The sequence below is a fragment of the Spermophilus citellus genome, assembly GCF_964194105.1.
Source record: "Spermophilus citellus genome assembly, chromosome: 9".
Classification (NCBI taxonomy): domain Eukaryota; kingdom Metazoa; phylum Chordata; class Mammalia; order Rodentia; family Sciuridae; genus Spermophilus; species Spermophilus citellus.
In genome coordinates, this window is record NC_138191.1 from 123,441,448 (window position 1) to 123,466,492 (window position 25,045).

Genomic DNA, 25,045 nt, shown 5'->3' on the forward strand with positions numbered 1-25,045 from the left:
CTCTCCTATCAGACTACTCTGTCCTGAGGGTCACATTTCCCCTGCACTCTGGCTAAAATGTGGATACCACAGCCAAAAACACTTGCAAGCATCAATCCCTGACTTGGCGGCTCTTGCTACTAAGTGGCAAGCATCTAGTGCCACCCTCACCTGATGCTTGGCCGTCTCCATACCCTCCAGAACTGTCGTCTTGAAGTCCTCCTGCTTGCCCTGTGGAAGGAAAGAGGAGAACTCAGGGACCTTACTCCATAAATTAAGATAATATCTGGACATAAAGGCCTAATAGTTGGTGACTCATGAATTCACCACCAACTAGTAAACCCAGATTCAGAGAACTCCTTCTTCTGGAATCAAGGCCCAGAGTATTACATCACAATCTTCCAAATCCTGGTCAGGAAATTTCAACTTTACACGCTGCTTCTTGTTAAGTCAGTGGAACAAAGTACATGGTATTTCTAATCACTAAATTCTTGCTGTCAGTCTTATTTACTAAGGGTTAATTGGGGAGGGGAAATGGATTCTAAACACCTTTGGTAAGAAAATGGGTATGAAATGGGCTCTAGCACCTGGAGTTGCAACAATTCAACATCAACTCAATAGTTGTTTAACTTTCTATCTAAAAAAAGTTAAACATGAAGACAACAAGCAAAAGACTGATAATGAAAAAAGTTTACTTCTCCTCAAAGCAAAGAACACAACTTAAAGATTCAGCTCCAGAATTAGTTTCACTTACTACACACAGGAGATAGTACTAGAGCTGAATATGCCAATGCTTCTTTAGTAAATACAACTTTAGAACATATCCCAAGACACCCTATCAGAGGCCAAGTACTGCAGATACACATGCACTTATTGGTGGTATAAAGGGAGGCAGGTGAGATCCTAAAGGAACTTCTAACTTGAGCTACACAATAAGCCTTGTTAAGAAATCTTCCTTCTTTGATTAATGTGTAGGAGTAATGTCAAGAAAAGAATCAAAGCTGGAAAATTCAATCTGAAAAAAAATCAGGATAGATTGTCTTCCAGATGCTTCCAAAATCTTTTACCAAGACAGATACTATAATCCTCTTAAGCCTCTAGCCCCCAGTACACTACAGGAAAACTACAGCGTGATCTTTTGGAAGATATGAAAACACCATTTCCCACTGATCTATACCTGGAAAAGCTTCATTAATTAAACAGTCTATTTTAAACCATACATTCCAACTAGAAAGCAGACTGACTGTTCTACCACTTGAATTAGAAGGGAGTAGTAAAATCAAACCAAGCTAGCCCCATAAAAATGCTCCAAGGTCTGTGAGACTTTGAATGACATCTTCATCCTTAAACACATTATTTACAAATAAAATTGATTTTTTATAATATCAGAATATGCTCCCAGAAGTTATATACTCTGTATAAAGAATCTTTTTCTATGATTATTTTACTACGCTGTTGTCTAAAGAGTCCTCTAGGCTCTAGAAGGGTAGGCTCAGACAAGGCATAATGTATGTGATCTGTTGTTTATAACCCTTGGAAAATAGCATATGATCATTAAGAGAAAATCCAATTCCTAAATCCAATCTGCAAACTTATCTTGAAAATGCAGGCCCTACATTTTATTTATTTTTATTTTTTAAATTATTATTATTTTTTAGTTGTAGATGGACACAATGCCTTTATTTTTATTTTTATGTGGTGCTGAGGATTCAAACCCAGAGCCTCACACACGCTAGGCAAGCACTCTACCACAGAGCCACAACCCCAGCTCAGGCCTTACATTTTAAATTATAAAGTTTATTTTTTTTTAACTTTTTTTTTTTCTGAGAGAGAGAGAAAGAGAGAGAATTTTAATATTTATTTTTTAGTTTTTGGCGGACACATCATCTTTGTTTGTATGTGGTGCTGAGGATCAAACCCGGGCCACACGCATGCCAGGCGAGCACGCTACCGCTTGAGCCACATCCCCAGCCTCAAAATTATATAAAGTTTAAATAAGAAACAATAAGTTCTGGATTTATTCTTTAAAAAAAAAAAGTTGTCATTGTTTTGTTTGATTTCCAATAGAACCAAGTTGGATAAGAATACTAAACAGTATTTGGTGGGGGGATGGATTCAGAACAGTGAAACAGAGTTTGAAGAATGACATTTAGACATTAGGAATAACATTTTCTCTCTCTCTCAAATGATTCTCCTGATTTGGCAAGAATGAAAGTAACAATCTCTTGTCACCTTACCACTACTAAAAAATTAGATAAATAAAACAAAAAACACTGTCAACCTCACCATTCAGTCTGAATTACTTTATCCTTCCTATTCCTATCATTTTCCTTATTTTCAAACTATATGTCACACAATACTCTACTTAGTTCATGTTAACCTACAGAACTAACATGAACTAACTAACAGAACTAACTATGACTGACTTCTCTTTTTTTGTGAGTCAATGATAATTAACAGAAATGTGTATTTCTTACTCCTAACTTAGGTGTTTAAAAAAAAAAAAGGGCAGGGGTAATAAGAACAACAATGGTACAACAAGGCAAGGTAAGGTGGTCTTTTTTTGATATATACATATCATATACTTATTACACAACATATATATGTATACATATGTAAGAAATTTTTATAAAGTACTTTTCTGGGCTGGGGATGTGGCTCAGTGATAGAGCACTTGTCTAGCATGTGTGAGGCACTGGGTTCAATTCTCAGCACCACATATAAATAAATAAATTAAATAAAGGTCCATCAACAACTAAAAAATTTTTTTTAAAAAAAGTACTTTTCTTTAATTTAAAAAATACTTAAAAGAGAAAAATGGAAAATATTCAAAACCCAGGGTAGATTTTTAACATAAAACTAAAAAGTCAAGAAATGAAATTCCAAAGGATTATTTAAGCAGAAAAACAGAATGAAACAATAGAAGGTAGTGTAAACATAAAAAGTGATGGAAAACAAAACTAAAAAGTGCTTAAAATAAGCTTAAGGAAAAAGATACTTTCTTTTGTCCTGATAAGAGTCTAACTTGTTTAGAAATAACAGGATGAGGTTGCTTATTTCCTCTCATGGGTACTGAAGATGCCTATTTTTCCAAAGAGCTGAAAAGGGTCATCTTTATTAGAGGTATTATAGACCAATTCTTCATCATTTTAATTATAGCACACAAACATTTGCAGTTAACTTTCCATCCAGTGTTTCTGAGTAGCGCACATATATAACACCAATGCCTTATTCACCAGCTTCCAAGGCTTTTCCAAGTTAAGACCCTATTTCTGACAGTGACACAAAGACATATGACAGCAGGCAAGCATGGCTGTTATCTTCCATGAATACAAGTTCAAAACAGAAATGAAAATATTCAAAAGCAACTTTTTAATATCAACTCAATTTTGACTTCCTTTTGTTTCATCACAAGCCCTTCCTCCCACCATACACCCTCAAGTTTTAAAGTAAAGCTCTTAAATATTCAGGTTATTTGTGCATATCTTCTCCAAACTGAAAATCAAATCCTTTTGGTTTATCTTACACAACAGCCTTTCTTTCAGTTGTCTTTCATCAGATCTGATTAGAAGTGTTTCAGTTATAGTCATATGCTGGATGCTTTCTCATCTTGATTCAAATATTCAAGAGATCACTTTTTCAACACCCCCTTTTTTTTGGCAGGGTATGGGGGTACTGGGATTAAACTCAGGGGCACTCGACCACTAAGCCACATCCCCAGCCCTATTTTGTATTTTATTTGGAGACAGGGTCTCAATTGCTTAACATCTTGCTCTTGCATGAGGCTGGCTTTGAACCTGCAATCCTCCTGCCTCAGCCTCCCAGGCCACAGGTGTGCGCCACCGCCCAGATCCCAGCCCTTTTTATTTTGACAGAGTCTCACTAAGTTGCTGAGGCGGTCCTTGAACTTTTGGTCCTCCTGCGTCAGGTTCTCTAGCCACTGGGATTACAAGCATGCGCCCCCCCCCACCCCGTCCCCCGTCCCCAGCTCTTCCAACATCTTTTTTTTTTAAGAGAGAGAGAGAGAGAATTTTTAATATTTATTTTTTAGTTCTCGGCGGACACAACATCCTTGTTGGTATGTGGTGCTGAGGATCGAACCCGGGCCGCAAGCATGCCAGGCGAGCGAGCTACCGCTTGAGCCACATCCTTGAGCCACATCCCCAGCCCCGTCTTCCAACATCTTAAAGGAAGCCTATGTTGACTTTCAAATACTTAGGCAAGCATGGAGATAAGAATCATTGGTTTGCCATTCCTAGGAACTTCAGTTCACATTTGACTAGCTTCCTGGAATAGCATTCGTATTTGGTAACTTCAGTGAACATTTTGAGAAACTTGTAAATCTTTTAGGAAGCATAATTTTTAAAGGGAAGAGCAATTATCAAAATGGCTAAATTCATAGAAGAAAGCTGACTGCCAATATGTTCATTTCAAATTGAGCTTGATATATTAGTGAAGGGAACAACATTTCAAAAGTTAAAACCATCTTTCAACACACAAATCTCCACTGTATTAACAAATCAGCTGAGTTTCTTATTTAATAATCTCACTAATTTGATGTTTATTGAATACCTATCAAAAACCATCACGTACCAATATTAAAGAATAGGTAGAGACCTTGTTTTCAAAGAGTGTGTAACTATTTGGGGAAAGATTCAAGCAGTAAGGAAGCTAAACTTGAGAATCAAGGAAGCTTTTCTGCAAAAGTCCAGAGAACACTTGGTAGACAGAGAGGCAGTGAAAACACCACTATGGTTCAGAACACTCATAGAGGCAAAGAGAAAAGCACAGATCTTAATGTGCAGTGCCATTAAGAACACAGCCTGGAAGAGCAGTGGGGAACCAAATGAGGGGGGAAAAGGGGTCACACCTTCGTGTCTAAACCAAACACTGATCTTAGCAGTAACCAGTGTGGGTGGGGTGGGGTTCGAGGGAGAATGCACAGAACCATGTAAGCTTTGGCAAGAAAGCAGCAAAACAACTGGCCACCTTGTACCACACATATTAGAGGAGAAAAGTGACCTAGATAAAAGAGATTCAATCGAAAGGCTATTGAAATCATTTAGATCTTAAGTGAAATACACTTATAATAACATGGTTAAGGGGCAGGGGATGTGGCTCAAGCGGTAGCGCGCTCGCCTGGCATGCGTGCGACCCGGGTTTGATCCTCAGCACCACATACCAACAAAGATGTTGTGTCCGCTGAGAACTAAAAAAAAATGAATAAATATTAAAAATTCTCTCTCTCTCTCTCTCTCTCTCTCTCTCTCTCTCTCTCCCCTCTCTCTCTCTCCCCCCTCTCTCACTCTCTCTAAAAAAAAAAATTTAAAAAAATAATAATAATAACATGGTTAAGTGGGTAAGGCATAGCAAATAAAAAAGATTACATAAGACAATTGACTTTGACAGACTTAGTAAAGAGGAATAAAGGTCATTCATGATGACTCAGGTTTTTAATTCAGGACAGAGGTAATACAATGAACAAAATGGGAAACTTGGAAGATAAGCTAATAAAATCAAATGGAAATCTTCTAAAGATGGTTGGAAATTCAAGAACAGAACTCTGAAGTCAGAATGGGTCTTGAAAAGTCTTTAAAATAGCATGAAGGTAGTTAGCTCAGCAAGCTTGAGGCAGTTATAAATGTATGATTAATCTCATGAGTATAGGAAAGTCATAGTTTCAAAAAGGAATTGGTTAAACAGAGACAACTGACCAAACAAAGGGGAAGGGGACATAAAACTGAGAAAGGCAGGAGTTACTGGTAACCATCACCACTTCATGCTGCCTTTCTGCACTCTGTGGTGAGAGATGGTAGCTTTTCAAAAAGAGGATTATACATTTTTATTTGTGTGTTTCTTTCCTCATACCTTTTTGACCATGACTCTTGGCAAAATAAATGGTCTTATACTATTAAGAAGAAATGTAAAAATGAAGTAAACTGGGCTAAGGTAATCAGAATGAAAAGGATCAGAGGTTCCTTAGAAGCACATAGAGACCCTTTAACTGCTAACAATGATCAGTTCTGGTCAACAGAATTATCCTAAATGAAATTCATTGATTTCAATCAGAACAGCAATCCCAGGGTTGCACAGTACATAAACCCACCTTCTAAGGATCTAGAAAAGAGAAAAATGGTTCTGCTTGAAGTAGGAACCTGCCTGGAATTTCCACTGAACCACTGAAGAAGAAGAAATGAGAAACTTAGTAGCCAGGATCCTATCAAAAGTAAAAGGCTTACAAGTAAATCTTTTAGAAACTGATGGAGAGAATTTAAGTTTTCACATGCTATTTACCTAAACATTCCATAATAGGAATTTTCTTGATCCTACTTATTTTGCTGCAAAATTTGGTTCATAATTTACATTTCAAAATGTTTTAAAGAAAGTTTATAATGCAGATGCTATTACATGTTGCCCAATTACCAAACTTAAGGTGATTTTTTTTTTGAGCAATTAAAAATAAAGCCTACTTTTTTACTTATTCACCTGTTTTTAAAATGGGCAATACATTAAACTTTTTTCTGGAGCTTCTATTAAAAGCACCGATCTAACATTAACAATGAGATGAATGAGTTTCCTAAACAGAATCCACTTTCCCTGCTCAAGGTAATAGTTTCTCAGAACTCTGGCTACTGACATCCAGATAAAACTAAAGGCTCCCTTCCACCTAAAATATGTCTTGGGTTTAATACTTCCAAGGAAGATACAATTTTCATGTTCTTCGATCTTCAAATAACATATATATATATATATATATAAAGCAAACCCCTTCCACAAACTATCTTCAAATTTTTAAAACCTCTGATCAGCAAACACAATAAAAATGTTCCTATCTGTTATATCTCAACAGTTGATACATTAATTTCAATTATTCCCTTGAGAAGGAAAGGTCTGTTATAAGTACCAATATTTGCCATTTTTCTCATGATTTAACAAAAAAGATTTAATACCAAGATTTAAAAGTTCTTACACACACAAGTACACATACTGCAAAGGGATACAGATTCTTTAAGAATGATCTGCTTCAGGGCTGGGGTTATGGCTCAGAGATAGAGCGCTTGCCTATCATGCGTGAGGCACTGAGTTCGATCCTCAGCACCATGTAAAAATAAAATAAAGATATTGTGTCCTCCTATAACTAAAAATAAATATTAAAAAAAGAGAATGATTTGTTTTATAAATGACAAGACTGACAATGAGATACTATAAACATTTTCCAGTTTCCAAAACTAACAGCATAATATATCTTCATAATCCATTAAGTGACCCGATTTTTTCTTAATAAAACACCAGCCTACCCCATTCCTGTTCCTAGTTCAAATATTTAATAAATCTAAATGTTTATACATAAAGGTAGATATCACATTTTTTCATTTGATCCTCACAGTAAATTTATTTGTCAGATAAGACCCTAACCCTAACCCTCACAGTAAAATTTTATTTGTCATGGACAAATTAACCTATTCTATTACAACAAGGTCAAATCAAATAAATGGTATTAAAAAGAATTCAGAGGCAAATGAAATTGCTTACCTAAAAAAATTATTTTTTCTTAATAAAAAAGTAAAAATAATCAATGAAATGAAATAATTCATTAAGCAGATCTATCTCTCAAGGATTAAACATCTGATTCAATGGTTCTTATCAGCCAGATTCAATGGTTAAAGAATCTAAAGGATCTAAAATTGCTTCATAAAAGCCCAACTTCAATCCTCCACATTTAATGTAAAATTTCCAAACTCTAATCTGGGACAGAAACATTCTTTTTTCTTTTATTTTTTAGTCTATTCTAATTAGTTAGAAACATTCTTTAATGTTCATACTACATGGTGACTAGAGTTAATAATGACATATCGTATTAAAAAATGCTAAGTGTAGATGTTAAAAAAATGACGACTATGTGAGTTAATACATGTTAAGTAACTAGACTTAATTCTACAATGCATATGTACTTTAAAAAATGTTGTAAATGTAAATTCATACAATTTTATCTGTCATTTAAGAAATAAAAATTACATAAGTTCCTTACATATTGTGTATACAGTTCTATTCTATTGTTTCTTCACTGTGGCCAATTGTTAATATCTGCAACCCTACGGTATACTGAATTCTTTGCAGGAGGTCCCAGTCATCTTTGAACTCCTGGAGTCCAGCACTGTGCCTGCAACAAAGTATTGTAGTTGTAAAATCAAAGTGTATAAAATAAAGTGAATGAGGAACTACCATATTTGGAGGCAGAGAATGTCTCCATTTCATATTTTAAAAAATTCTCCTCCATACTTCCAATCCTCTGCCTTCACCTTTCTACCTACAAGTCCCTATAGAATCTTTAAATTGAAAATATAACACTCTGAGTTCTCCCTTCTGTTTCACAGGCATACATCTGTGTCTCATGGTAGGCAATAAATTACCTAAGAATGGGGACCAGAGTTGTATAGTATACATGTTAATCCATTTATAGTATCTCTCAGAACATAAGAATTTTGATGAATTCATCTAAATTACCTTTTCAGCCTATCACATTTTTCTCAGTCCTCCATTAAGTTATTTTGGAGCACAGATCCAAATCATGACACTGAAATAATGCTTTGCAACAAAACAAAACACAACAAAGCAAGAAAGTTAATCCTAGGTCTGTTGTCTGAATGTGTTTACCATACATCATATAATAAAACCTCAAATTATTTCAGGCATTTATTTTACACCAGCAGGTCTCAATGGCAACATAAACAGCTTTATCAGGAATGAATTCCCTAGCCAGTTCTGGTAAATCTATACAAGAGGGTTTTGTGCTAGGCATAGGGATATAACAGAATCTTGAAATTTTTCTTCTGGAGGTAAGATCTGAGTTAATTCTCAACGAAACTGAAAGCCATTCTCACTCTTGACTCCACTTGTTAGGATGGAGAGAAATCTGAGGATAGCCAAAACAAGATAGAAAACAAAATTTCAAGAGAACAAAAAAACATGGGCTTGGGATATAGCTTAAAGCGCTTGCCTAGCATGGACAAGGCACTGGATCCAATCCTAGTACCACCAAAACCAAAATATTCACCTGAGCTCTGACCATACCATTCAGCATAGATGTGCTGAATCCCGTACCTAGCAATATACACCCAAGGCTGTTACCAACTGATCAGTATGCCTGCCTTGTAGGTAAGATCAGGGCTTCTTATATAAGAAAAGAACTAGACAAAGATAAAGTGACAATATTAGAACCATAGAGGTTTTGTTTCATTCCCTCCCCCCCTTTTAAAGAAAGGAAATCAATATTTAACTCTTCTCTAGTCAAATTCTACTATATCAACTTGAAGGGATAATCCAAAAAATTCTGCCTTCTGGATTTTTGCTATGCTGAATAATGAATCAAAATTTTGGTCAAAGTTTTATCATATAGATATTTTCATAATAATAGCATTTGTGATCAAATGTGACTGAATATTAAGTTAAATTCTTTTTAACCATAACTCTTATATATGTTATTATTTAGCATTTTTACTAATTCAGGTTGTATCTTACATGATTTTTTTTTAATGGGATGGGGAATGAAACCCAGGACTTTGTGTATGCTAGGAAAGCACTCTACCCCTGAGCTACCTCCCCAACCCAATGTGATTTTTAAAAATACCATCAATCCACAATTTTACTATTACAAAAGCAGAGTCCAGAATTTATTAAATACACACACAAAAATCGTCAACCCAAAATCTCTGATTTTCATTAATTTATTTAACACATACTTCCTAATTTACCATGTACAACAAAGAGCTTCTTGTGATCCAAATAGAGGAAAAACTTTCTCTGGTCCAATAAAAATATATACAAGGAGACAAAGTAATTCATCCCATAATAAACAAAATAAATTATAATACAGAGCTATCACCAATCAGCTAACCAAACCTTAAAAAATTGACTTGAAGAGTTAACCAATGGTTTAAAAGGAACCTGAACTCCACTAGAAATATGAGTACCATAACTGAGCCTAGAAAACTGGTAATGTACACATGTGCTTTTTACACATGCACACACTTCTGCTGTCTCTACTGAGAAATTTACAACTTGAAAAGTCTTGAGAAAAGCATCCTAGCTGGGCCTGGTACATACCTGTAGTACCAGCTACTTGGAAGCTGAGGTAGGAGGATGGCCTGCACCCAGGAGTTCAAGACTATCCTGGGTAATATAGCAAGACCCCACCTCAAAGAAAAGAAAAATGGGGAGAGGAAAGGTGGGCATCCTAATAGCTCATTTCAAATTTCCTTTGTTTCCATAAAATCTCAGGTTATGTAAAACAAAGCTACTTCTAACTCAAAATAGACTATATCTTCCCAAATCAGAATTTCTCTAGTGAAAATTTAAATCCAGGGACAACTTAGTAAGATTTTTCTTGTAAATTTCAACTGCTAAAGTTGTGGGGCAGAGGGCCTAAATCATGATTTTGTTTGAAAATGAAAAATCTAAGTCCTGGCAAACTAGTTAATATAGTAAAGCCTCACTAATGTGAAACTGAGGAATGATCTAAGATACACAATAACTGAGCCAAGAAAGCAAAAAAGCATTTTTTCTAATATAAGGCTACTTAAATGGAAGGGCAATTATTCTTCAGCAGTAATGCCCAACTGAATGAAATTTTACTGTTTTATAGAAGCTCCACTATCATGACACTAAATCAAACACACTCAATTCAAAGGCAATCTCTTCAGGATCAGTTGCTATGATCTTAAAAAAAAACATAAAAACAAAAAAACAAAACTTTATCTTCACAGAAAAGGTACTAGAAGGAAAGCAAGTAAAATCATCATTTGTTGAAACAAATATGTAATACAGTAAATCTAAAAAAAGGTAGATATTAAATACAAACAGTATTAAAAATCACAGTATTTACCCACTTTGATTACCACCAAGGCTATAACGCTGCATTAAGTTATGGCCAAAAATTGAAAATCTAAAAATAATATTTAGGCCTAAACAGATAACTTCTTCCTCTCAATAAAATAAATTCAATCAGACAAAATAACAAACCTCCTGTTTTCATAAATAAAATAAAATAAATCAACTTTAAATTGGAGTGTACCTTAGTAATACAGTAAATGCTTAGCATGAGCAAGGACCTACATTAATCCCCAGCACTCCTTCCCCACTAAAATACAAACAAAAAAACCTTCTGATATTGAGAGAGTATTTTTCCATTGATCAAAATCCACTAAACTCAATTACCAAAATAGTACAGGTTACCTCTGCAATTCCAGTTTTTTTGACTCCTTTAGTCACCCTTACAGAGCATATCAGATTGATTTTTGTACAATATATACTTCAATACAATCCCTCTTGCTCAAAAATCTCCAGCGTGTGGGAATACTGCGGTGGTTACAGATAGCTAGATGGTAGAGTGCTTGCCTAGTTCGCCAGCATAGAGTAACCACCTATCAAAACAAAAAGGCATCTATCTCAGTGCTACTACCTACAACCAGAGTCTCCTAACATGGCTCAATTCCTAACAAGGCTTCATACAGCATGACTCCAACCTGCCTTTTGTGCTTCCTTCTTAGTCCTCTCCTGAGAGCCTACTCCAGTCAAATCATTTGACCCATTCTTTTCAGAATACCTTATGTCTGGTAAGGAAACATATACATCTTCTCTGAGATTTTAATATGTCTATATCATAATGCTTCCATTCAATTTTTAACTAAAAACTATTAAAAGATTCTGATTTTAATATGAAAACAGACATGGTAAGTATAGACAGTTCCCAAATATTTAACTTACCTGGTAGCATTTCATGATTCACCATCAGGGCCCAATCTGTTTCTAAACTACACCAGCTAATCAATTGCCACTGCTTTCTACAGAAAAGTACTTCTTAATTCACACCAAAATTTCCGAAAAATTTTATTTTAGAAAAAAATACATTTTTATAACCACAAATAATATATTAGCAAGTTTTTGTTGTTGCCAACACATCTTTAAACACTGAAAATATTTTCAACTTAAACAAAACTTCAACTTTCCTAAAAAATACTAAAACAATAAAAGTACTGATAGAATGAACTACACACAATAGAATAAGGATAGTTCCCCCCAATCCTAAATCCCTTGCTAAGACATTTACTCTTTATGGGAACAATGACTAATATTTATAAAATAAAAATCAATCTCTCTCTCTCTCTCTCTCTCTCTCTCTCTCTCTCTCTCTCTCTCTCTCACACACACACACACACACACAAACACAAAACACCAATAAAATTTGCTTTAAAATTTTCAGAAGACAAAGTATTAACTTGATACCTATGGATAAATCATTCAACCATATCCCGGGGACACTGACAACCACACCAAAAGAAGATGAAGCAGCATCTGAGACATCAGATCATCACTGTATAATCCTTAGAGCCTTTTTTAATTAAGACATTAGGAGTTTCTTGAGCAACTACATGTATGTCAGTCATAGATGTACAGAAAAGGTAGAAAGGAAACAAAGATAAAGAATCAAGAAGACTACAGAGGAGCAAAGGGACAGGGATAAAGGGAACGGATTGGAGATAAGGGAAAAAATAAGGAAAGAGAGTTAAATATTGAAGATTTACATACAAGGAGGAAAAATCAAGCACAAGAGAAAGTATTGCTGAGGTACTTGCTCAGAACATTATTCCCAAAGGTCATATGCCACTGAGACTAGAACCCTTCCAGCAAGGAGTGACCCCCCAAATCACTTTCAGATAGTTTTAGAAAAACCACTCTTAAAAAACAAAAAAAAACATAATGACTTTTGGGATGAATTGAACCCAGAATCTAATCTTTCTGTATTTCCAAACACTATTTATTCATAACATTTTATTTCTATCATATAAATCATAGTTTTGTTTTTTAAGAGTTTTAGTCAGAATTTGTTTAAGCTCTAAACCTGGATTTAAATTAACACAAAATCTCAAGTGAAGTGTCAATACTAATACTGATCATTTTAAAAAACAAAATAATTTCTATTAATTTATAACACCATAGGAGAAACACCTTTAAAAAATAAAAGAGGTTAAATCAAAAACTAAAATTCATCATAATAGGTTCCTAATTGGGGTACCTATGAAAGTCATGGAAGATATAGCAGATAGGATCTGAAACAGCACTGTTTTTTGTGTTTTTTTTAACATTTATTTTTTAGGTGTAGATGGACACAACACAATGCCTTTATTTATTTTTTTATGTGGTGCTAGGATTGAACCCAGGTCCCGCCTGTGCTAGGCGAGCGCTCTACTGCTGAGCCACAAGCCCAGCCCCAACAAGCACTGTTTTTTAAAAAAGCACAGGACTGAAAGAATTGGTGAAGTTAAATGGGCCTGAACCTCATGGAAATTATTTTAAATTATTTGAAACTTCAGTCAAGAAGACTCAACGAAATATCATTAAAGGCAGAGAATTCAAAAAATTGTTTGCTTTTGCTTGGTCTCCAAAACAGAAGGCCACCCCCTTACTGGTCTGAATATCCTCAGAAAATCAGGACTAGGAATGTTAATAAGAATTCTTTAGAGCTACTTGAAATTCTAACACAAATACTATGAATTTTAATAATCTTTTCATGGTATAAGAAGCTTGCTCTTTAAGATTCTCTTCATTGTATTCTCTTACAGTATTCCTTTGGTTGAAGGGCTCCACAATGAAACAATTACAGGCACTAAGACCTCTTTCCTTTTTCCGCCCAAGTTTTTACATTTGTTCACCAGAAAAGGCATTTGTTGAAACTAATCCACACCATAAAGGTTTTATCAAAACTATCTGTTGTAAATAATAGTGTTTTTTCCTTCCTTTCTCCCTCCCTTCCTTCCTTCCTGGAACCCACAGGAGCTCTAATACCAAGCTACATCCTTAGCCCTTTTTAATTTTTGAGATAAGTTCTTGCTAAGTTGCCTTGGTGAATCAAAAAGACTGGCCTCCAAATTGCAATTCTCCTGCCCCAGCCTCCAGAGCAGGTGGGAGTATAGGTGTGCAGCACTGCACCCAGCACAAAGGTATTGTTTTAACCAGACCAATTCCTGAATCATTGCATCTGTGAATTCTGAGAGCTGTCATTAAGAGGACTGGTTCTTTGGATTTGGCATTCTGATGTTTTCTCCAACCATTTTTTTCTCCTCCTTCCACCACCACCCTTTACTTTCCTACTATATACATATACACAGACAAATACACAAAGATTATCAATACCACTACGCATGAATGTGTATATATACACTCACACACATACGTATACACACATATAGACACACAAGGTAAGAGCCCGAATATCAGAGTACAAACAAAGACAAATAATATTGCAGAACAGGAATAAATCTATTTATTCTTATCTCTGAGATAAAACATAACTGTGCTTGGTTTCTTCAACTTACCAGATGGTTCTTCAGGCTCACTTTCATTTTCTTCCTCAGGTGGGGCTTGAGGGGGTGGGGGGGGGAGCTTCTTTTCCTTCTCTGCTTTAGCATTTCTTTCTTCTTCTGAATAATACTCATCTTCTGAGAGGTTGGCCAAGCTTTCATCCATCTCTCTATACTCCACCTATAGAGATTGTACCAGGAAAAATACAATAAACATCTAAAATCAAGGACTCTATTTGAAATCACTAGTGAATATGAACTGCTTTAGAACTACAAATTTTAAAGGAAATAAGCATACAACAAGGAAAAAGCTTATAATAGGTAATTACTAAAAACAAAAAGCATCATGAAACCATCAAGTCAGGTTTAGCCTGATCTATAACTTACATAATAGTACTGACCATTTCAAATCACTGACTCTGAGGCTCTCTACAACTCCTAAAAACTTTTTTCAGTATCACACTCACATATTGGAAGTTTCAACAAAAGACTAAATTAACCCTCAGTTAGGTAAAAATAGTTAACCAGAATATCACTGTCTAATGTTAAGCCTATGCTTCTAACTATTCCATGGAGAAACAGCAGAAGAATTACACAAACTAAATGGGGGGCAGGGTGTGTGTAAAACCTGCAAATAACAACAGTCAACCTAAAATTGTAAAAAAGGTGAACTGGCTTTAAAAAAAAAAAAATGTACCTAGGAGAACTGAATGATGAGCAAAGAATCCTTATTACAACAAACTAAGGAACAAGTGACATGGAAATTGAGGATGTAGCTCTTAATACTAATTTATCCTCTAATTATATAGAAGACAGAACTAGACACACATGCGTATGGATCACTAGGGATAAAGGAGTGTAGGATAAAGAAGATTGCATTATGGACCTGATGGCCAAATGTGAAACGTGTAACAGAGTATTATAAAGAGTTGTCAACATTAAAACACTGTTAAATTGTTGTTAGATTCCAGGAAACCTCAGAAACTACAGTTCTGATTATGGACTCAATAAAAAAATGAAATCAATTAAAATAACCAGATACAGAGATCAAGCAATGATAACATAGTCTCCACAAATAATATATCCAATGTGTTAGATTTCCAATATGAATAGTCCTATGGACTATGGTGAATGGGTAATCTATTTTAGTTTTCTAAATGTCTTTGAAATAGCTAAAGGTATCTGGATACTTTATGTTTTCTTTTTTTCCCTCCTTCTTTTATATGACATGACCATAGAATTTGAGTGACAGGGCAGGAAGTAGGGGAGGGAAAAGAATGGAATTGAGGTAGAAAATGGAAACAAAAATTAAGAATAAATTGACAAGTTATGACTAGTGCTCTAGGAATCCTAATTTAACATATGAATTGAATATTGTTCATCTACTCAAATATTGAACACAGAGTACATGGCACAATGGAGTAAATAAGTATGAATGAGTGTGTATCCCTACTTTTTTGGGGAGGGGAATACTGGGGATTGTAACCCAGGGAGCACTTAACCATTGAGCCCCATCCCCATCTCCTGATCATCAATCCTATTCATTCAATAATGACTAAAAACTTCCTGATGTGAAACTAGGCCATGCAAACATTTTAAGACAAACACAAAGAACACAAAATCCTTTCTACTGCAGAAGTTCAGCTTTTCCTAAAGGATGTTCCTTAGACACTAAGCCTCTTAAAGAAGAAGGGATCCAAGACCAAGTTGGGGGAACGTGTGTGTGTGTGTGTGTGTGTGTGTGTGTGTGTTTTAAAGTCATAATGCATACTAACACATTATGTCCTATCATCCCAGTTCTAGAATATCTAAAAAACTTTGAGCAACAAATATGCCAGTTATGTAACTTTGAAATAAATATTTATGGTTGGAGTTCTACTCTTTTGAGAAAAGTGTAAAACGTGAATGATTAGTGATAATATTAATAGTATTAATAGTAAATTATATAATAAACTCTAAATTGTCATTTCCAACCTGTTTTTAATATTTATTTGTTTGATTATTTATTTATTTTAACTGTAGTTGGACACAACATTTTATTTATTTATTTTTATGTGGTGCTGAGGCTTGAACTCAGGGCCTTGCATGTGCTAGGCAAGCACTAGACAAGCGCTAGGCAAGCGCTCTATTGCTGAGCCACAACCCCAACCCCTCCAAACTGTTTTTAAGGTAGCTGTTAGGTAAGAGTTCAGGGACACCAAGATGGCAGAGGCAGGGTAAAGTAAAAATGCTTCTGGAGGGCAAGACAAGGTGATGAGTCATATGTCCCTGTAAGTGAAATCCCAATACCATGACAACTCCCATCATGAGGACTTATGGCCCATGATAACTCCCACCACAGGTTCGGTATTCTAAAATGACCAATGGTGGGAAATTGGACAGTATTCCAATCAGGTACCATAAGGTAACCAATGGGAGCAAATGGCGTAAGGTCTTCAATAAGGCCCTTGTAGGGAAGAGAATGCCTCCCAGCTCAGCATACGAAACACTAATTTCCAGACATTAAGGCCCTGAGCCTGTGCCTCACCCCCACCCCTCCAGGTCTACTCCACTCCACCTTACCGAGTGCTATTTTCACCTTCACCTTCAATAAATCAGTTCTTTACCTATTACTTCTGCATGTCTTGCTCAATTGTCATTCAGGAACCAAGGACCTGGACCCCAAATGGATTCCCCAATGACAGCACACCTTGGTCAATTTCACTGAAATATTTACAGAACTGAAAACTTGGGAACTTAATGGGTTAAAGGTGACTGAGAAGTTTTATAGCAAAATGATCTTTTTTTTTTTAAAGAGAGAGTGAGAGAGGAGAGAGAGAGAGAGAGAATTTTTAATATTTTATTTTTTAGTTCTCAGCGGACACAACATCTTTGTTGGTATGTGGTGCTGAGGATCGAACCCGGGCCGCACGCATGCCAGGCGAGCGCGCTACCGCTTGAGCCACATCCCCAGCCCATCTTTTTTTTTTTAAATATTTATTTTTTAGGTGTAGATGGACAACACAATGCCGTTTATTTTTATTTTTTTTATGTGGTGCTGAGGATCGAACCGGGTCCCGCCCATGCTAGGCGAGCACTCTACCGCTGAGCCACAATCCTAGCCCAGCAAAATGGTCTTTTCTAACACTGTTTAATCCAATGTTTGGTCAGAGAAATTAACAAGAATACCTACAGAATGAGATTGTTCAAATTACGTTATGTTGATGTTCAAATATGGCAAAATTAACCCATTATATATGATTATATACTAGTAAAAAATAAATGATTAAAAATAAGAAGCAAAATATACACTTGGAAAAGACTCCTCTACAGAGCTTTTAATCTTCAGGAAAAAGAGATTAGAAAAATTAGTAGAGGCAGAAGCAGGAACATCTAAAGGCAGTGTTTAAAAAGAAACTACTGTTCCACAGAGCCACAGAGTTCTTTGGAATTTCATTTGTGATTTTCATTTTTTTAGTGTTATTATCAAGGAGCCCAGTGCAGTGGCACCTGAAATCTCAGCCATTTGGGAGGTTGAGGTAGGAGAATTCCAAGTTTGAGATGAGTCTTAGCAAAATAGCAAGATCCTTTCTAAAAAATAAAAAAGGTCTGGGGATACAGCTCAGTGGTAAAGTGGCCCTAGGTTGAATTTCCAGAAAAAAAAAAAAAATATATATATATATATATATATTTATATATATACACACACCATATATGTATATAACTAATAAATATATGTAGCTATGTGTTAAACCAAGCCTTAACACTTCAAAGACATTAACCAACATATTAACTTGCCCTGCTTGGATAACTCAGTTTGGGGTAGACATAAGAATGAAGTTTCCGGGGCTGGGGATGTGGCTCAAGCGGTAGCACACTCACCTGGCATGCGTGCGGCCCAGGTTCAATCCTCAGCATCACATACAAACAAAGATGTTGTGTCCACCGAAAAACTAAAAAATAAATATTAAAATTCTCTCTCTCTCTCTTAAAAAAAAAAAAAAAAGGAATGAAGTTTCTGGGGCTGGGATTATAGCTCAGCGGTAGAGCACTTGCCTAGCACGTGGGAGGCCCTGGATTAGATCCTCAACATCACATAAGAATAAATAAATAGGGCTGGGGATGTGGCTCAAGTGGTAGTGCGCTCGCCTGGCATGCGTGCAGCCCGGGTTTGATCCTCAGCACCACATACCAACAAAGATGTTGTGTCCGCCGAGAACTAAAAAATAAATATTAAAAATTCTCAAAAAAAAAAAAAGAATAAATAAATAAAATAAAGATACTGTATCCAGTTACAATCAAAAAATAAATATTAAAAAAATTAAAAAAAAAGAATGAAGTTTCTTCTGCCATCTCTATTCAACTAAGAGTCTCCTAAGAAAGATGGCAAGGCAAGCTAAAAAAGGCATAATCTGTAGTACTTGTTAATACTGGATTGTTATGATAATTTACAAATAAAACAAAATACAAAAATAAAATTGGACTGTAAGGCTGAAACCATACTGTTTTATCTCCAGTCTCAAAGTTGGTTCTCCAATAGCCTCATGTTCTCATAGACTGTCAACTAAAATAAAAGATAAAATTTAAACTTCTTATTCCAAAAAGGGCAAGTATTTTGTTTTGGGATCTTGCAGAAAACTGTATTTTATAAAAAGATTTCTCCATTTAATAAAGCTTTAAGGTCATCTAAAAGAAGCATACAATCTCTAAAAAATAAAACTATTCCCCTGCAAAAAGGCATAGTTCAGGCAGGAGGTGGCGCACACCTGTAATCCCAGCCACTCTGGAGACTGAGGCAGGAGGATCTCAAGTTCAAAGGTAGCCTCAGCAACAGTGAGACCCTGTCTCTAAATAAAATACAAAATATGGCTGGGGATGTGGCTCAGTGGGTTGAGAGCCCCTGAGTTCAATCCCTGGTATCCCCCGCCCCCGCAAAAAAAAAAGGCATAGTTCAATCTTTGAACCCAGAGTACTGGAAATCTCTCATCTCTAGGTAAAAACCCCAAAGACTTTAGGTTCTACAACTACTTATACACTATATACCAAGGTCTTAAAAATATCCCAGCACAGATTGAAGAAGGGTAATTGTTTTTAGTCTTACACTTGACGACTCTCAAAAATTTATCTCTAATCTCTTCCTTCTCATTCTCACTGTTACTATACTGTTTCAATTTCCAATCACCTTAAAGCTCCAGTCTTTTTATTTTTTAAATCTTTCTCCCTGTTTAGAACAAGGGCACAGATGCCACTGACTTTCCAAAAGGGTGAGGTTTTCAGAAAACAGATGAGTGCCAAAAATTTTAAATTAGCATATGTAAGCTTTCTGGCTCAATTCAAACTTAGCCCTCTCATTACTTAACACATTAGAGTCAAGAAATCCTTAATGCTATTCTACCCACTCCTAAACTCCCTAAAAGCTTTTTCAATCTTTTTCTTTCTTCTAATCCAGTGTCTAAAATTCAAGGCCTACTTCCTCTGTAAATTATTTTCTATTATTCTAAACTTACCACTCTTATTTTCCCCTTTTCTAAATTCTTATAAAGTTTATGGTCTGTACTTCATTTCACATAGTTCAGTTCTGTGCAGAGAGAACTTTTTGTGATAAAGGAAACTTTCCGTATCTGTGTTTCCAATATTGAGGCCACTGGCCCCCAAAAAAGTCTCTTAAATACTGAAAACGCAGCTACTGTGACTGAGGAAACAATTTTAATTTAACTTGAATAGCCACATGTGGCTAGTGGCCACTATACTAGACAGCACAAATCAAGTATTCTATACAATCCTTTCAAGGCCTAACTCAGGGTCACCTTTCCTCAAACTGTATAGTATTCCTGAAGTCCCAAACCAATTTACCAATTTCAAAACTTAAATATTTTGCATATACCACCCAGAAGTGACTTTATTATAAAACTAATGAAACTTAAGCTTGAAGACTCCTCAATTGCATGAACCCATCCCAATAACCTGAAACTAAATTTTAATTATGCAATTAACTTTTTAAGAGGGTTCCCAAAACAGATATATTCCCTGCATACACCCCAGAAACACTGAAGCTTGGTCTGTCTACTCTGGTCTCAGCTTGCTTTTTCACTCCTTAAATAGACACACGATTCATTGAGGGCCTTTTTCTCTGGCTCCCAAAACTGGCTATGAACGAGTAACTTTTTCCCAGGTCCTTGTTTTCTAGTTGCTTACCTAAATCAACACATAACTCATTTTTCTTTTAAAAGTCTAGGAGCTAACCACAACGGAAAAAACAGTATAATCAGAATTCAAATAAACTCAGGGGAAGGACAAAAATCTTATCAGCATGCCCCAAATTGATCAACAGATTCAATACAATTCTCAATCTAAATCCCAACTGCCTTTTTTCAGTGAAATTGATAAAGTGACCCTATAACTCATATGGAAACAGAAAGGAAAGAGAACAGTCAACACAATCTTGAAAATAAGAACAAAGCTGAAAAGCTCACACTTGGGGACTTCAAAACTTAATACAATGCTAGAATAATAAGAACAGTGTGATGCTGGCCTAAGGAAAGAAATATAGAGTAACGAGACAGAACTGAGAGTTCAAAAATAGATCCTTATATGTATGATCACTCACCAAGAGTACTGACTATTCAATGGAGGGAGAACAGACTTCATCAAATTGTGCTGGGACAATTCACATGCAAAAGAATGAAGCTGACCCCCTATTATCTCAACACATATACAAACTCCAAAAGGATCATAGACCTAAATACAAAAACTAAAACTATAAAACTTTTAGAAGAAAACACATAAATCCTCACAATATTGAATTAAGCAATGTTTTCTTAGCTGTAAGACTAGAAACAAACAAACAAAAAAACAAATTGGACCTAATCAAGATTAAGAATGTTCATAACTAAAATGAAGAACTTACATCAAAACAATTTTTTAAAATGATCCAAGGATTTGAACGGATATTTTACATCTCACCAAGAAGGATACACAGTGGCCAATGAGAAGATGCTCAACATTATTACTCATTATGGAAGTGCATAAGAAACCACAATGAGGGGCTGGGGTTGTGGCTCAGTGGTAAAGCGCTCGCCTAGCATGCCCGAGGCACTGGGTTGGATCCTCAGCATCACATAAATGTAAAATAAAAATATTGTGTCCACCTAAAAAAAACCTTAAGAATAAATATTAAAAAAAAAAAGAAACCACAATGAGATACCACTAGAATGGCTGTAATAAGACATAAAAGCTAAGGATATGGAGAAATTGGAGCCCTCAAACATTGTTAGTGAAAATGTAAAATAGGACTGGGGCTGTGGCTCAGTGGTAGAGCACTTGCCTAGCATGTGTGAGGCCCTGGGTTCGATCCTCAGCGCCACATATGAATAAACAAATAAAGTGAAAAATCCATTGGCAACAAAACAAATTTTAAAAAAAAGAAAAGAAAATGTAAAATAGTGTGGCTTCGGTGGAAAAATGTTAAAATGTCAAAAGTTAAAATGGAATTACCATATAACCCAGTAATTCTACCCATGGACATACATTCAAGAGAGCTGAAAAACATTCACACAAAAAATGTTAAAGTTCCCAGCCATGTTATGCAGAACAGCTAAAAAGTGGAAACCCAAATGTTAATCAATGGATAAACAAAGGGTGGTATATAAAAACATGCTACAGCAAAATACAAAAGGACACATATCATATCATGCCATATAAAAATATCCAGAATAGGCAAATCCATATACAGTAAGAAAGTAGACTAGTGGTTACCAGGGGCTGGAGACAGGGAGGACTGGGGAGTTACTGCTAATGATACAGGTGTCTCTGGTGAGCAACTAGAATGTTCTAAAATTGTAGTGCCAAGTGAAAATCATAAAAACCACTGAACTGTACACTTTAAAATGGTGAGGCAAGGTGCAGTGCCACACATTTGTAAGGAGGATGAAAGTTCACAGCATTCAGGCAGCTGAGCAAGACCATGTCCCAAAATAAGAAATAAAAAGGGCACCTCTGGGTTCACCCCCAGTACTGCAAAACAAATAAATAAAATGTTGACTTTTATCATATGTAACTGGTATAAATGAATCTGGTTTTTTAACAATACCACATGGTTTTTGGCTATCCTTTTCATTAAAAGGGCAAAAGAAAATCCTATTGGGCTTCTGTCCTCTATTTCATTTCTGAAAGTTGAGGTCATCAACCTCTGCTTTTCTATCCCATATTTTGGTAAAAAGCCCCCAAATTTTTCTTCGAAATTCTTTCTACACAGCCCTGGACATACTATAGAGAAGTCTCCCAAGCAGGCAGCTGAAACTGACGGCTCTCAGTCTAGACAATACTCATCTCAAGAAGCTCCTCATCTGTACAGACCTAGTATTTGCACTTCAAAATGACACACAGTAGCTGGGTGTCATGTCCTAGCAACTCAGAAGCCTAAAGTAGAAAGATCACAAATTTAAGGCCAGCCCACAGGAACTTAAAGAGACCGGATCAATCTGGAGTCCCAAAAGAAAAAAACAAACCAAAAAAAATTATACACAGTTGCTGAACGTAGAGGCATGCACTTGTAGTCTCAGCTATTCAGGAGGCTGAGGCAGGAGGCTCTCTGGAGCCCAGAAATTGGGAGAGCAGTCTAGACAATACAGATGAGTCTCAAAAACAAAGAACACCCCACAGGTAATTTTACAAGCGCAAATGACATAAACTGTACAATTTTATTTCATATATTTATTTACGTATTCGTTTGTTTTGTGCCGCAGGGATGGAATCCAGGGCCTCCACACAATGTAAACAAGTATTCTGCTACTCAGTTACATCCCCGACCTGGCTTAGATATTTTTTCTATCTACATATATTTCCAGTTTTTTGAACTAGGAAATGAACTCTTCAGAAAAACACTCGACTCTGCCCTAAGACTGACCCAGTGCCCTACATACTATTATTAGTGGTGTCCCATGTGGTCCTTTGTTTCCATGATACCCTGCCACAAGCGTGGGACTCACATGCCAGTTCTATGACTTACTAGTTTTGTGACTTGAGGGAAGTCACCTAAACTGAGTGTCTCTGTTTACTCATTCCCAAAATGAGGCTAACAGTGACCTGACCTTTGGTGCTTAGAGAAAGTAAAACGGCTGGGCATCTGGCACACTCTGTGTGTGCTGTCTGGTGTCGCGGCTTTTTCTTCCCACTTGCACTAACTGACCAAGCCCTTTTCGTCGGCTTCCTCGTCTATAAAGACTACATCAAAAGACAGAGTAAAATCAAAGATTGCAACTCTGGGCCTACAGCAAGCGCTCAAACAAAAAAAAAAAAGTTCTCTTCTTTTCCGACCCGTTTCCAAGGCGGTTTTTCGAGCATCGCCCTCCAGTCCCTTGGCTGCTGGACCGAGATGCCACCAACAGCGCGGAACCGCTCGCTGACACTTCGGCGGCGGCCCACGAGCCGTGCCCCCGGCAGCGCGACGCGCCTCCACGCCGGGAAGCCATGTTCCCAACCCAGGAGACGGAAAGGTGTGCGGGACGGCGCCGCCACCCCTCCTCCCGCCCGGCCCGAAGCCGCGGGTCCCAACACAAAGGCCGCGCCGGTGCCCCCTCGTCTCCCCACCCGGCCGGCTGCGGCGCGGGCGTGCGCCAGGCGAGGCGGTGGTCGCGGGGCCGGCGGCCCGGGGCGGGGACCCCCGGGTAGGGAGCGCTCCGGCCTCACCTTGGCCCGCTTGCGCCGGCTGGTCCGTCGTCCCTCGGGGGTCTCCGCTATTCCCGTCTCCATGGGGGTAGCAGACCCAGGCACCACCGTAGGCCCGGCCTGAGGCCCGACGGACCCCGGCGGTTCGGCCAGGCCCCCGGGGGGCGAGGCCCGCGGAGGCTCCTTCTTGCGGGGAGTGCGCTCCCCGGCCGCTCCCGGTCCGACCTCGGCAGGGCCCGACAGGCCCGCGGGCGGCGCGGACACCTCGGAGCCATTCTCGGCGCCGCCCGCTGCCCCGGGGCCGGCCTCCGTCCCGGCCGCCGCCGCCGCCGCCGCCGCTGCCGCCGCCGCCGCGGCCTTCTTCCCGGACAACATCTCAGGCCGCCGGGCCGCCGACGGCCGCCGGAGCCGCTCGGTCTGTCGCTCCGTGGGTCCGGAGCCGCCGCGCCGCGCTGCGCCTCACACTTTCCCAGCGCCTCCAACAGCCGCCGCGTACGCTCGTCCCACGCGCGCTCCCGCCGAGTCGGGACAAAAAGGCCCGGAGCCGCGCCCGAGCCCGGCCCCGCCCCCGCTGCCATAGAGCGCCGGCTTTGCAGCTAGAGCGACGCCATGGACTGGAGCGCGAGGCTGGTCTAGAGCGCCCCCTCAGCCTTGGGAGTTGCATCCAGCCCCGACAATGCTCTTGGTGTTCCTGGACCAAACTGCACCTCCGAAGGCCACCCTTTCTTTATTCCAGAGACTTGAATCGTTCATCCCCTCCGTCCTCCGCTCTTTCGTCCGTTCAACCAATATTTACTAATGCTCATGAAGTTATTCTTTCAAAGAACGTACAGTCTAGTGGGGGGAAGGCACATGGAAGTGTAACTGCTTGAACTTGTGAAGGGCACACAGTCTCGGTGGTAATAAGACGGAGGGGAGTTAGGAAATCCAGGGTGGAGTCCACGTGGACTTGCTCCTCGTCCCCAAGCCTTTGCTCGTGTTCTCCCGGGTCTCCGGACCCCGGCCCACTCCTGCCGCGCCCTCGCCCGCACTCCACGTCCCCCGCCCGCGCGCCCAGCCACCTC

The 25,045-nt window shown here is 38.0% G+C and overlaps 1 protein-coding gene across 2 annotated transcripts in view; it reads right to left on the bottom strand.

Annotated features, from left to right (window-relative positions):
• Positions 1–24,540, bottom strand: part of KDM1A (lysine demethylase 1A) — a 62,846-nt gene extending 38,306 nt beyond the window's left edge. Inside the window, exons 1-3 of one of the 2 annotated variants that reach the window (XM_081307324.1) lie at positions 24,003–24,540; positions 14,352–14,517; positions 151–210 (exon numbers count right to left, since the gene is read on the bottom strand). In XM_081307324.1, the coding sequence (XP_081163450.1) occupies positions 151–210; positions 14,352–14,517; positions 24,003–24,356 (580 nt within the window). In that variant the 5' untranslated portion in view covers positions 24,357–24,540. The remainder of the gene's footprint in view (positions 1–150; positions 211–14,351; positions 14,518–24,002) is intronic. The other variant, XM_081307325.1, reaches the window with a different exon arrangement.
• Between the last annotated feature and the right edge of the window lie 505 nt (positions 24,541–25,045).